We start from the raw sequence: 14914 nt of genomic DNA, 5'->3' as shown, positions 1-14914 counted from the left end.
CTATTGCAGTTGAATTTTGCTCTTGGCTGAGAACAAGATCAGTGACGTCACTAACCATCACTGTTGGCCCCGCCCCTCCTATAAAAGATGGGACAGCCCTCAGTGAACATTGATTGACAGCTCCATGGAGAACTGTGCAGCACTGTGGGGCGTGTCTTAACTACTCTAGGAGCAACTCGAGGCTTTTTTTTTAATTCCCCCCTAGTGACAGGTCAGCAAAAACTTGGGGATGTACTTAAACTTTAATGGCCGAAAAAAAGAGGAAACATGGTAAAAAGAAACAACTTTCAAAGTTTAATACAATCTGTAAGATTGCTGTCAGCTTTTAACATGTGTAGCTCTTGCTGTTTTATAATTACATTTTATAGATAATTGTGTATGGCCCATGTTTTTATGACAAGGTTTCCAAATGTTAAAGTGCTCTGACCATGTTCAACTACTTGAAATGATGCCAGATCGTCTTCAGAGTTGGAGAACGTTCAGAGTGAGCACCAGGGGCGTCACTAGGTTTTGAGGACGGGGGGGGGGGGGCTTAGCCCCCAGTAGATGCAAAGGATGTGAGCGAACACAGCACACAAAGCACAAAACTTTACAAATGACTAACAAATACTATGAAATTATAATGAATAGTAGAATTGTTTTTAGTCTGTAACAGTATGTTAACAGCATTGACAAGCTCTTATTTTGACATTCTGTCGCATTGTTTGACTCAGCCAGGAATGCAGCAGACGCAGTGCACTAAAGGACCTTTCACATGAGCAGCTGCTTACAGGCACTGTTAGGGCAACTAAAAGTGTTCAAATGCAAATAAAATATTTGAGACTCAAGTAATTGCAGTGAAACACTTTTCACTTTGATTGAATTTTTTTTTTTTCGTTTTTGTATTTGAGCCATATTATGGGTTGTACATTTGTGTCTTTATTATTCAATCAAAAAATAAAACATTTCAATCAAAGAAACAACTTTATATCAAAAAATATTTTCAGTCAAGGAAAAAAAAGTGTTCAAATGCAATTATTTAAGTTTCAAATTATTGTTTTTTTTTTTGTTATTGAATAAAGACAAAAAACAAATCTACCTCCACAATTCTCCAGAAGGAAGTCACCCCACTTAACTCTATAAACAACCAGGACCTTCACAATGCACTACAGGCTAACTCGCTAGCTAAGTAGCAGCGTTCTTTTAGAGCTGGAATGTAACCTTGTCTATAGTGTGTAAGCCAGGTTTTTATTTGTCGAACGCGGAGTATTTGGTTTGTTAATTATACATAAGACTATTGGCTGTTAGCTAGGGCTAGAGCTAACTAATTGTTACTACCAGCAGTGATCAATAATGACTTTCTTTAAAAACGTTCTGATGTCCATTCTTCATCCATCCGTCATGTTATTCCTAAAGTAGTTTTTATCAGGTTCTGCTACACGCCTGCTGCAGGCAGGGTCACAGGGAAAACATGGACTGGGGTGGAATGGATTGGATAACGACACACTAAAGGGGCTCTGTTTACCTTAATATGAAGTGAGGGGATTTATGACCATATTTAAGTGAATAATGACAGGTTATATGATTATTTATTCAAACTCATCTTCTGGTCTCTTTATATTGAATATGTTGTCTTTTTTTTTTTTTTTTTTTAATAAATCACCAGATTATTTAGGGTGGCTTAAGAATATTTTAGGGGGCTTCAGCCCCCCTATAATGGGTCTAACGACACCACTGGTTAGCACATTGTTCCACAGATGCCCCATGCCAACCACTGACTGAATATAAAAGCTATTCCTTACCCAGCTGTCAGATCTCAATCTGTGATCTCAATCTGGGTTGAGTGAAAAAGCTGTGTTGCAGATTGCATTTGGGCAAGACAGCATTAATCTCAGGTTATTTTGATTGTGGGGATGTTTGATGAACCTGCAGATGTCTGATACATTTGTGCAAAAACATCTTTTTTTGTGTGTACCATTTGTGCCAATATCCATATAGCCCTGTGCTTAGAGATGCATTGGCATTGAAGGAGTTACTGAAAATAATGAATGAAACCTGTTGTGGACTCATTTCCAGCTTCTTTTTTTTGTGGCCTTTTTTAAGAAATGGTAAATGGATGCATTTAATGGTTCCAAAGCACTTTACAAAATCAGCTCATTCACACACCAGTGGGACAGAGCTGTCATACCAGGCACTAGGCAACCAATGGGAGCAACTTAGGGTTCAGTGTTTTGCCCAAGGACACTTCGACAGATACACAGTTATAGCCTGGGGATCAAACCCCCAACCTCTCGATCAGAACAAGACCCTTCTACCACCTGAACTTTGATTACGCTTTGAAACAACGGCTTTTTAACACTTGTGTGTATTGCAGGTGCGCTACCTAAAAATCATTGAGAAGAGTGGCTACCAGGCATTACCGTGGGTGCGCTATATCACACAAAGTGGAGGTGAGACACACACTCTGCTCTTTGCAAATCAGGTTTGTGTGTCTGTGTGTGTGTGTGCAGTGAATATGTGTGTCTGAATCTAGACCAAACATGGTGAGAATATTCAGGTGGCGGCCTAGAATCATTTCTCCTGACTGTAGAATCCATAAAAAAGTTGTTTATATAAATATATATATGGTTTTATAATCCCTTAAGGTTAATGGGGACTGGGAACTAAGGGTAACTAATGCCAATATTTGGAGATATTCCACTGGAAAGTTTTTTGATTCCGCCCATATCTGCAGTAAGTCTTGAGAAATTGTGTTGACTTTATAGGGAATCACTGACTCCCACATAATTCTGGTCATGCTCTAAATCCCAACAGTTCTGGAAGGAGGTATTTAAGGTGTTTGCTGTCGATATTCCCCAAAATCCGCAGGCAGTTTTATTCGGACTAAAATCAGAAGGAAGAGGGGGAAGAGCTGAGTATTTATAGCAAATCTCTTTAACGACATCTCTAAAATCTATTACTATTAACTAGCTGAAGGTCAATACACCTTCATATCACCTGTGGGTATTTATACGATGGAGCAGATAACCTACTCCCTGAGGTTATAAATGAATATTTTAATTAAAAGATGGAGCCCCTGACTTTTTTTTTTTTTTTTTTTTTTTTTTTTATATATATTACTATATTTATTGCCAATGTACTTTCTTACTCTAGCCCTGGTCTTATACTGGCCAGACTTTGGATTTTCTGTCCAGACCAGTAGAAATCAGCACTGACCTGCTATTCTTCAGCTTCAATAAGGAGAAACGCTCATCCATTGTTCTATGAATCTGTGATAACCACATTTATTTATTTATCTGAATAATATCCACTGTTATCTAGGAAGTGTATTATTATTCACGCCATAGTAAATAGTCATTTTAAAAATGTAAATCCTTGTTTTAATCAGAAATAAAATGGGTTAAAAGTGACAAAAAATGGTGGGAAAAGGTGGTGAAATGGGATTTTATAAATCACAGAAATTAGTTAAAATTTGCAAATTAGAGTGGGCAAAAACCAAAAGAATAATTGGTAAAAAAATTTTAAAAAAAAGTGTCAATATTGGCATAAAAGTGGCAGAAATGGGGGAAAGGGGGTTGAGGTAATGTAATTTAAAAAGTAGGAGCAATTAGTTTAAACTGGCAAATAATGGGCATGACAAATGTTGAATGTGGTTAAATTGGCAAAAATAAGCATGAAATATGATGAAAAGAAGTTAAAAGTGACAATAGTAGGTCAACATGTGTGACAAGGTGGAAAATATAGTGGAAAGGGTTTATATGTGCTGAAAATGTCTTGAAAGTGGGAAAAAATGTGCAGAAAAAACATTGAAATTTGATGGAAAAGTGGCAGAAATGGGAGTAATGTAGCAAAAATGTATTAAAAGGAGCAAAAATATGGCAAGAAAAAGTGATGAAAACAGGTTAAAATATGGCTAAGTTTGGTGTAGTTGCAGAAAAAGGGCAAAAATAGGTTTAAATTGTTTCATGAAGGCATCTGGCCACCCCTACCAGTGTCTTGCGACCCCTAATTGGTCCTGACCCCAAAGGTTGAGAACCCCTGCCGTAGACAATCTGAGGTTAAAAAGGATGATTTCTGTGAGAGATCAGTGTCAGAATCTGTCTTTCTGCATCAATATTCAATCCACGGCCCTGGAGTGAACCCAGCTGTAAAACATCCATCCCGTCCATTACGCAGCTCCACCTCCATCAGCCGTGGCATCAGGGGCGCAGAGTGACACCCCCCAGCCTGCCAAGGCTTTGTTCTGTCTGCCTTTGTGCAGGTGAAATGTCTGTTGTTGTTTGTGCAGCTTTTTGCTGCACAAATTCCTCCTCATTTTCAGACCAGAGTTCAGTCGCTGCCCTGGGAATGAACCCTCATCTCTTCAACTTATGCTGTCATCAGAGGAGCTTTAAAATATTTCATTTAAAGCAATTTGGATTGAATCATAATGTCATCACCCGTTTAAATTGTGAAAGCGTCTCACTTTTTCAAAATGGATGTATTAAATAAATATATATTGATGAGTAAAAAGTACATTTCCACCTCTTGGATGGTTTCATAATGCTGCAGCTTTGTATGGTTTTATGTTGAGAAATCCTAATGTTTTATACCTGCTATTAGCCCAAGAAATGAACTGGACTAGGTGACGTTCATCATATCTACTACCATCGTTTGTCATACATGAGGCTTTCCCCTTAGAAAAGATCTTATGAAGATATAGATGTTGCACAATAGGAGAGCGTGTAGAATGTGATGTGAGAAGTTGAAGGAAAAAAATAAAAGTTATTTTTTTATGTAAAAATGTTTACTATTGTCACAAATTCTGGGGGGGAAAAATGTGAGCGGGTAAATTTAAAATATAAACCCAAAGAAAATATTCACACATGCGTGATCCAGGAGTGGGGTCAATAATTGTAATTGCGTAATTGATAATTAACTACAATTATGGTATAGTCATAATTTTAATTGTGATTTTAAAAATCTGTTGCTGTTGTAATCGTAATTAAAATGTAATTGGCAAACCATGTTACAGTTCTATGTAGTTATGTTTCATATCAAGCTTTCCCACAATTTACCATTTAAAAAACTAAAAATGAAATCGAGGGGCATAGTGAGGGGTCTCAGACAGCCACACCAAAAATATTAAAAACCTATATTTTCATTGATTAGGAAGCCTAACAAGGTAATCAATAGATAGGGATTAAATTAGATGATATATATTTGTTTTTAGTGTATTTTACAGCTGATTTAGGATGATTTATCATAAGTGATGCTAACAGAAAGCTAACACAAGAGGAAGGTTTTTTATTTTAGGCTCAGTAGTTGTGATTATTTGCAATTGAACTTTAGTACTTGAAAAGATAATTGTAATTGAACTTTAGTAATTGAGAACATATTTGTAATTGATGTTTTGCGGATAAAAAATTATTGTAATTTAATTGTAATTGGAAAAAATGCTGGTCACTGTAATCGCAATTGAATTGTTATCGAACATGGATAATTAAAAATGTATTTGTAACTGAAAAATGTAATTGACCACACCCCTGATGTGATCTTAAAAAAAAAAAAACCTGTGAGTCAATGTTGGATTACGTTTGTAGCTGTCATTTTATTTGTGTAAATATCAGTTTACACATTTGCAAATATTTTTTTTTATCTGTGACTTAATGTTCAGATCATGCATGTGTGAATATTTTCTTTGGGTTTTCATTTTATCTCTACAGGTTCACATTTTTTCATAATTTGTGACGTGAAATTCAAGGAAATATTTTTACACACAAGTTCACTTTTTTTCCTCCTTCAAATTCTCACAAGCTCTCTTGTTTTACAACATGTCTAGTGCCAGGGTTGGGGTCAATTACAACTCAATTATGATTACGTTGACCAGCATTTTTTTTTTTCCAATGACCATTAAAATTACAATTACTATTCTCCCCCTGAAAGTCAATTACAAATATGTTCTCAATTACTAAACTTCAATTATAATTAAAGCTGCAAGCAGTGGCGCACGTTGAGGTGTGTTGCATGTCGGGGTGTGGCAGGAATGTGTGAAAGTGTTGAAACGTAGCTGACCATTTTCAAGGATTATATCACAAACGTTCCTGCAATGTTCTGAGCAAATATAATGTCTATGATTTCCTTTTATCAATAGGTGGCGCTATGACTATGAATGACGGTTTGGCTAAAACATAACTGGAGGTGCTTGATTGGTTTGTGTGTGTGTATAAAACACATGTAAATCATTAGACAATGAGGTTACACTGTCATCTTTAAGAACGTGTGTGTTTGTGGTGGAAAGAAATAACACTACTTACCCAGATCAGGGAAATACACGTGTACTGAAGTAATAGCTCTTCAGTACACTGTAGAATTCCACAGTAATGATGTCATCAATCCAAGATGGGAGCCAATACAATTTTTAAGGGGGCGCTATTGAGTCATTTTGCCATTCACATGTGTAATTCCCCCAAAATGCAAAATGTTTTGCCAGTCCTAATATCTGTAATATGCGTACACATTTTCATGAGTTTTTGAATGTGTTTAGGTCCTCAAAAATGTGATAATTTTGCCGTAAATAAAATAATAATAAAAACGAGGTGCATTACAATAGGGTCCTTCGTACTGTTGTGCTCGGGCCCTAATAATAATAATAATAATAATAATAATAATAAAAACGAGGTGCATTACAATAGGGTCCTTCGTACTGTTGTGCTCGGGCCCTAATAATAATAATAATAATAATAATAATAAAAACGAGGTGCATTACAATAGGGTCCTTGGTACTGTTGTGCTTGGGCCCTAATAATAATAATAAAAAAAATGAGGTGCATTACAATAGGGTCCTACGTACCATTGTGCTCGGGCCCTAATAATAATAATAATAATAATAATAATAATAATAAAAACGAGGTGCATTACAATAGGGTCCTACGTACCATTGTGCTCGGGCCCTAATAATAATAATAATAATAATAATAAAAACGAGGTGCATTACAATAGGGTCCTTCGTACTGTTGTGCTTGGGCCCTAATAATAATAATAAAAAAAATGAGGTGCATTACAATAGGGTCCTACGTACCATTGTGCTCGGGCCCTAATAATAATAATAATAAAAAGGAGGTGCATTACAATAGGGTCCTATGTACCATTGTGCTCGGGCCCTAATAATAATGTTAAAAAAAACAAGGTGTATTACAATAGGGTCCTATACACTGTTGTGCCTTAATTAATCACAATTACTGAGCCTTTAATAAATATTCCTATCCTTCCTCTTGTGTTAGCTTTCTGTTAGCATCTCTTATGATAACGGGTCATAAATTATCTGTAAAATACACTAAAAAATATTATTTATCATCTAATTAGTTTCTCATCTCTCGTTAATATTGGTATTAATATTTTTAATGTGGGCGTCTGAGCCTTTTTTCAGTCAGTATAGCCTTAGATTTACTTTTTTTTTTTTTTTAAATGATGAAATTATCATTCAGATAAACTTGATATGAAACATATTTTAGTAATGGTTTCCTTCATAGGCCTATGTGTGAACCATAGAGCTATAACATGTTTCTCCTGTTTTGTGTTTAATTGCATTTTAATATAAGTATTTTATATAAGTATTCGCTCCAAATACAAAGTCAATTATCTGAACTCAATTACAATTCAATTATGATTCCAACAGCAATGTATTTTTTCAGTGACAGTTTCAATCATAAATACATCATAATTGTAATTCATGACCAATTATTCGATTAGCTCTCACTGAGGAACAGGAAGCAGGGCATGAGTTTGAAACAGAAGGTGATAACGTAGAAGTGACTCGAGGGGAAGCTATTCCCTACTTTTATGTTGCCATCGGTTACTGGAAGGCAGAACCATGGTGATCACATTACATTTGAGACACAAACACTGATTAAATAGTAATCAGTGCTACTGTAGACTGGAGCGAGTGACGTATTAATGATTAATGAAGAGGCATCTGTCATGTTTGCAAAAGATGGCAAGAAAAGAAGAAGAAGAAGTAGTGACTCAGCACAATGTCTCTGTTAAAAGGATGTTTCAAACACCCTGAAGACCCCTCAGTTGTACTGTGTGGTGCTATAACTGATGAATGGGAGGATAGTCAGAGGAAGTGGCCAAAGATGATGTGCACAACTTTATTGCAAAGACGGTAGAAAATAACTTGCGAAGCTTTAAGGTCGACCTCTGCAGCGACTATACAGTAGTTTGGTTCCATTAAGTCAGGGGTCTGCAACCTGTGGCTCTGGAGCCTAATGTGGCTGTTTGACTCTTTTGCAATGGCTTAAAAATATATATTGAAATAAAGAGTTTTTTTTTTTTTTTACCTATTCTATTAATGAATAATGACAAATAAAATCAAGATATAACAATTTGTTAACCTAAAATAAATCACGTTGTGCAATGACTCAGCACCTTCCTACTTCACCTCCTGCAACATCTACAGACCATGTAGTTAACCTTCAGTTTTAAATCCCCGGTAAGATAATTAAACCAACAAAAACACTATTCTGGGAGAAAATAAATATTAGAACAGATTAATTTAACCACCAATGTGCTGGTTAAATATGCATGTTTTATGTGTGGCAAGAAATTAGCAATTAGCATGTGTTGATCACATGATCATGAAATTCAAGTTACTTTTTGTAGCCTTTTAAATACATTAACTAAAAATAATGTTCTTTATATAACATTGTGTTCATGTAAATTGAGATGCGTAAGAATTTGAAGATGCAAGATTAATGTTATTTATTGATGTTAATTTATTTTATTTTATTTTAAACTGTTTTTAAGCTGCCATTTACGTGATCAATATAAATCAAATCAATTTAAATCAAAAATTATTCTATATAATTTGAACTGTATAGAATTCAATACACTGCATTGTCTTTTTTCGGCTCCGAAAGGACTTTAATCCAGGTGAGATTAGGCAAAATGGTTCCTTTGAGAATAAAGTTTGCAGACCCCTGCATTAAGCTAAGTTGGAGCCTAATTTGAACTGAACACGTACAGATGCTTTCTATACCTAAAGTCACACTAATTGTATTCCTGGTGCTGCTGTTAATCCTAATGACGAAGTTAGAAGTTGAATCCATAACGTCCTCTACTTTTCTCCATCAGGTGGATACGAGTTTGTTACATTAAAAACTTTAAATTTACAAACAATGTTGGAATATTTACTTCTTATGTTAATGTTTACTCACAGTGTTGATGCATACCTTATAATTCTAGTTGATACTCAACAGTACCTGTAGGTACAATGTACATTTTAGGCTGTTTGAACAGAAACTCATTGAAAACCTGGTGGACTACCGACCCCACTGTGTTAGCACACCCCCAGGTAAAACCTCATCAGACCAAATCTACTCATGACTCAGCAAAACCTCCCGTCAAATGAAACGGCCTCACTTATCAAACCAAACACCCTCAAATGACACGGCCTTAGGCTTCAAAATAAAAGTCGTTTGACTCAACGGCCTCAGGATGTAAAACACGACATGGCGTCGTATTTTGAAGAAACCGGAAATACACACGACGTCAATATGTGCTGCTTCGGATACGAGAGTAAGTTGAAAGCTCTTATTGTCTATTTATTTTTAAAGGTTAAAATAATTAAATGTTCACTTTAACTCTGCATTTATAATTATTAATCAAACAATATGTTATGTCTAAACTTAAAAAAATAAAAGAACGGCTGTTGAGTCTGATGACTTTTATTTATTGACAGAGGTTTTGCTGAGTCATGAGTCCGTTTGATCTGATTAATGACAGAGGTTTTGCTGAGTCATGAGTCCGTTTGATCTGATTAATGACAGAGGTTTTGCTGAGTCATGAGTCCGTTTGATCTGATTAATGACAGAGGTTTTCCTGATACCTCACTCTGAGATCTGAGGATGTCCTAAAATATACACCGTATGTAGGTGTTTATTAGTAACCAGAAGGATTCAACAACTCTTTTAATCACCAAAAAACTGACGAGACCTTTTGAATTAGGGGATGAAATATATCAAAGGACAAACATCGACGCACACTTCAAACTACCGAGAAGGACGAGGACAGGAATTAAACATAAGCTTCAATCTTGGAGCTAATAAGTAAAAAAAAAAATTATTTATTTGAAAGAATCAGAAAACAAAAGTGTGTTTTTGGTGGTTTTTTTCCTGCCATTCTTGGAACTGGATTAATATTTTACACATGCAGTTCAGTGACATTAATGTGAAGCTTCTAGTGTACACGGCTAACCAATCTGTCACTTTTCTTGGCAGATTACCAGCTCCGGACAAACTAAAGGGCAACAATTCAGCTCCACCAATGGACGTCTTCATCCTCCTCCCTTTTATTTCTTCATCTTTTTGTCTTCAGCACAGAAAGACACTGGATGTCATCATCTCTCTCTTTAAAAACTAGTCCTTGTTTTTTAGCTTCTACTTATCTTTAAGGGATTCTCACACACTGTGTGCTTCAGGTGGAGCTTCTGTTCAATTTAATCGTGGTTTGTTCGTGTCGCAGTTAATATAAATTAAGTTCTAATGAAGGAGTTTTACAACAAAGCCTTGAATGTTTGTGGTGATGATGTAACACAGGGGTGTCTAACTCATTTTGATCTCCAGTGGGCCACAGATTTAATGCGGGAAAACAAGGAATTTTGACAATACCGTGTTCTACGTATATATAAAATAGAAAATATGTACAAAACTGACAACATCCAAGCGCAACAGGATCTCGACTTTAAATTTCCTAGATTCTTTTGACCAATTTCTATAAAATTAAGGGAAATTTTGTGTAATAATTTGAAGAAAATTGAAGGATTTTGTAAGAGTTTTGAGTTTTTTCAATTGTAAGAATGACTGCAATATTAGCACCGACAAATACCAAAAACATTGTTGGTTTAATTTACACAATAATTCATGTTTTCTGTCATTTTCTCTGTCATTTTTACATCTGCGAGTGTTCAGTAACTGTAATCACAATGTAGCGTAATTAGAATTTTTTTGTATTTATTTATTTTTTCAGGGTTCTCACTTTTCTTTATTTTTCATCTTATCACGTACATTTGAACTCTGTCGTTGATCCTCAAAGGTTTGGGTTTTTTTTTTTTAATATCATACATTCATTGCCTTAAAATATTGCTGATGTATCCACACAACACTTGCACTGTGAACATAATACCCCAGTGCACAGAAACCAACACCAGCAAACGGATCAATGATTAATAAGGCACAATATTGTCAGAGGCATTGGCAGCGTAACATAATTCCTCCGACACACTCCCACGAGGGCTGTAACCTTGTCCTTGTAGTTAAAATCAGCTTTCAGCTGCGAGGCAGCGAGGGGAGAGATTAGCATGGAGCAGAGATGTGTTTGTTGGGTGTCCCGTACTATAGTTGGGCCCTGTACGCTAAAGCTTACATGCACAGCAAGAAGGTTGGATTTAGGAAGCAAAGGAAGAGCGACCTGAAGATGCGTCTGTATAAATCTCCACTGGATCATCCACTGTTTTTACAAGTTTGACCAAAAATCATTCAGATGTCCTTATTAGAAAATCTATGCCAAACAAAATATATTATTATGCACTATATTCATTTAATTGCCTTTTAAAAATGGGACTAATTTACAGTTTTACAGCCTGTATTCCACCATGTTATTGATGATGTCACGCGGCCCCACTGCCTGTAAACATCCCATTGTTTTCTATTGGATTGAAACATTCATTGATTTTTTTTTTTAGATCATTTAGCTGTTCGTTCGGTCAGCTGCGTACTGTTTAAGAAAGAGTAAAGGTCCCTTAAGAGAGCTCTTCTTCTCTGCTTCATTGTGTACTACCACAAGTTATAAAACAGTTATAAAACTCTTGCCAGTAGAGCGGTAAAAGAAAAAAAAAAATAGAATTAAATATATGGACCGTCTCGAGATTCCCTCCAACCACAATGTGTGCAACATATACAATAATACACAAATGATTGGTAACATAAGTGAAAATGTTGACTACAAAAATTTGCGTAGACGCGTCGTTCAATTGTTGTAAAATCATGATGATGCTTCATTTTTTGTTGCAGTACCATACGTGAACTGCTGGGCGGAGTGTCGCTTCACCATTTACATTGTGACGAAAAATTGCACAACAGAAGAAACAAAAGAACAAAATTAATTCATATGTATTTTGTACAGTTACTGTGTTTTATGACACAATATTTGTATATTATGTACATTATATTAAGAATGAATGAATCTAGGAAAACTGTAATGAAAACATTTGACCATGCAAACTCCGAGTATGCTCAGGAGAGCTCTTCTTCTGTGCTTCATTGGCTACTACCGAACCGCAGAGTGGGAACTGTCGCCCCCTCGGTCACAATTGTTTTTATTTTCTTTCGGTAAACAAGAGTTTTACATCTGCATCTTTTCCTCATTATTTAGAACAACCAAGTCATTTTGACTAAAAAACAATGAGATGTTTACAGGCAGTGGGGCCATGTGACATCATCAATCACATGATTTCAAGATGGCGGAATACAGGCTCTTAAACGGTAAAGTAGTTCCTTTTTTAAAAGGCAATTAAATGAATATGGTGCATAACAATATGTTTTGTTAAAAAATAGATCTTCTAAAAGATCCTGCCGTCTTGTGTGCTTCCTCAGGGGTGTGTGTCTAACACTCTGTGGTTCATGCACTGCAGCACAACCCTTAACAGCACAGAGGAGAGTCCTGACTCATTTTATTACCACAAACACTCCTGTACAATCACTCCATTATGTTAAGTGGAAACCTACTTTAGAAGCCACTGAGACTATTTAATGTGCATTTGTGTGTGTGTGCGTTTGATAATTTATCAACCACTGTTTTGTTAATAGGAAACAAAGGGATATATTTGGAATTAAACATGTTTTGTACTTCATTTTGCTGTGTTTTTTTGTTTTTTAACTAAGGAGGATTATGAGCTCTGGGAGAATATTCAGAGGAAAATGGTGCAAAGTAGTTTGACTTGATTATGTGATTTGAATTTAAATTTGCGTTTAGTTATTTTTGTCTGAATTTTAATGAAGATACAGTGGAGCACCACCCTATTTTACCAAATAATTTAAAGGTTTTTGTTGGTGTTTTTCATGTTTGAAATTTCGGATTCTGATTTTGTCATATCGGAAAAGTGACACACTTGATAGATAAAAGATTGGAAAAAATGCATTCAAATATTAAGATGATGTGACTTTTTTTTGTCTTGTATGAAAAAAAAAAAATCTTTTTTCGGAGGACTGATAAAATCTACATGGATAGTGCAACTATATTTGAGTTGGATTTTATGATAAATTGTCATATTTTAGTTTGCTCACAGCTTAATGTGAAGTGTTGGCTCAAACTTTATAGCAGACATGCCCAACTGGCGGCTCATTGACCACATGCAGCCCTCAGTCTAAATTTGTACGGGCCCCCAATAGAAATGCGGAAAAGGACTCTGGTAACGATATATACAAAAAACAGCAGACACACAAAAAATTACACCAAAAACACAAGATCAGCAGAAATAAATAACAAAAATGCACAAAAAGATTCCAAAATACAAAGGACGACAAAATGAACAACAAAAAACTCAGGGTTTAGTATCTCTTTAAATACAGTCATTACATAAATATTTGTGCAAAATTGGTTAATTTGTTTGTGCAGAACGTGATAATATTACCGGGAACGGTAAATAATACGAAGACGTATTAGGACCACATTGAAATAAAGAAAATCTGGGCACTACAAAATTAAAGTCGTAGTATTTCGAGAATAAACTTGTAATTTTATGAGACCAAAGTCATATTTTAATAACATTGTAATTTTATGAGATTAGAGTTGTAATATTTCAAGGTTAAAGTCATAATATTTTGAGAATAAAGTTGTAATTTTATTAAAATAAAGTTGAATTACAAACAGGATCTTGCCTGCATTTAGTGAGATCATACTTCTCTTTATGTTTCACACATGGTGAAATACTGAGCCTTTTGGCCCATCATCACCACTGGAGTTTCTGAGAAATATATGTTCATGTATCATTCTTTTGAAAAAATACCTAACTAGTCTTTTACTATGGTGTACTGCCGGTGGTCATTCATATACTGTACATTAATGTCTATAAGTCCTGCCTTCATCCATAGACCCCTAAACAAATGCAAGAAAACGGCGACTTCGCTCAGCCAATAGGCTTTAACTTCCTGGAGGGGGCCACTGTCAATCAAAGTGAATGCGCGTGCACTCTCACAACAGAAAACTGGTACCACTGAGCAGCGTAGCATCATGGAGGAGCGCTCCAAAACTCCAGTTACCCATTCCATGATTGCCAACGTATAAAGCTTCTACTCAGACAATAGAAAAGTCCAGGTACAAAGCTTGTGTAGAAACGTCTTTGTGAATTTATCTCTGAGCTGCTTTTAAAAGGATTCCGAACGGACCAGGATTTGGCGACATTTCTCATGGACAGGTTGTAAACATGCTTGAATCAAAAATTATGGCACTCCAACAATAAATGTGTAGTTATGCGACTTTGTCATGTTTTGCAATGCACGTGCACAAACGTAGAGGCGTAGCTTCTGGTAGATTGGCAGAGGCAGAGGAGGAAGTAGAGCTGTTGAGGGCGGGACATCGAGACGTTCTCACAGAAACTCTGGATAGCAGCTTTAAGGACTTTAAAGCCACTTTGCAGATGTTTGCATTTGTTCAAACAAAAGAACCAGACTGATTTGGAGCAAAAAGCCTCTTTTATTGTGGAGGAGGAACTGGCTGGAAGTGGTCGACTTAAGGGCTATCGGTGTTATGTTGCGTTCACAGGGAATTCTGAGCGCTGTACCATTACGAATTTCTTAAGATATGGCTTTATTCTCATAATATTACGACTCTAATATGAAATTATTATGACAATCTCAAAATACTACGACTTTAATAAAATATTGGCTTTATTCTCATA

The 14914-nt window shown here is 35.7% G+C and overlaps 1 protein-coding gene across 1 annotated transcript in view; it reads left to right on the top strand.

Moving 5' to 3' along the window:
* ap1m3 (adaptor related protein complex 1 subunit mu 3) overlaps positions 1 to 12868 on the top strand; it is a 43957-nt gene extending 31089 nt beyond the window's left edge. Inside the window, exons 11-12 of the mRNA XM_028443835.1 lie at positions 2354 to 2429; positions 10239 to 12868. Coding sequence (XP_028299636.1) covers positions 2354 to 2429; positions 10239 to 10261 — 99 coding nt within the window. The 3' untranslated portion in view covers positions 10262 to 12868. The remainder of the gene's footprint in view (positions 1 to 2353; positions 2430 to 10238) is intronic.
* The last annotated feature ends 2046 nt before the right edge of the window (positions 12869 to 14914 follow it).

Source organism: Gouania willdenowi, chromosome 4 (assembly GCF_900634775.1).
Source record: "Gouania willdenowi chromosome 4, fGouWil2.1, whole genome shotgun sequence".
NCBI lineage: Eukaryota > Metazoa > Chordata > Actinopteri > Blenniiformes > Gobiesocidae > Gouania > Gouania willdenowi.
Note: the sequence above shows the minus strand (reverse complement) of the source record. Positions and strands in the feature narration are given on the sequence as shown.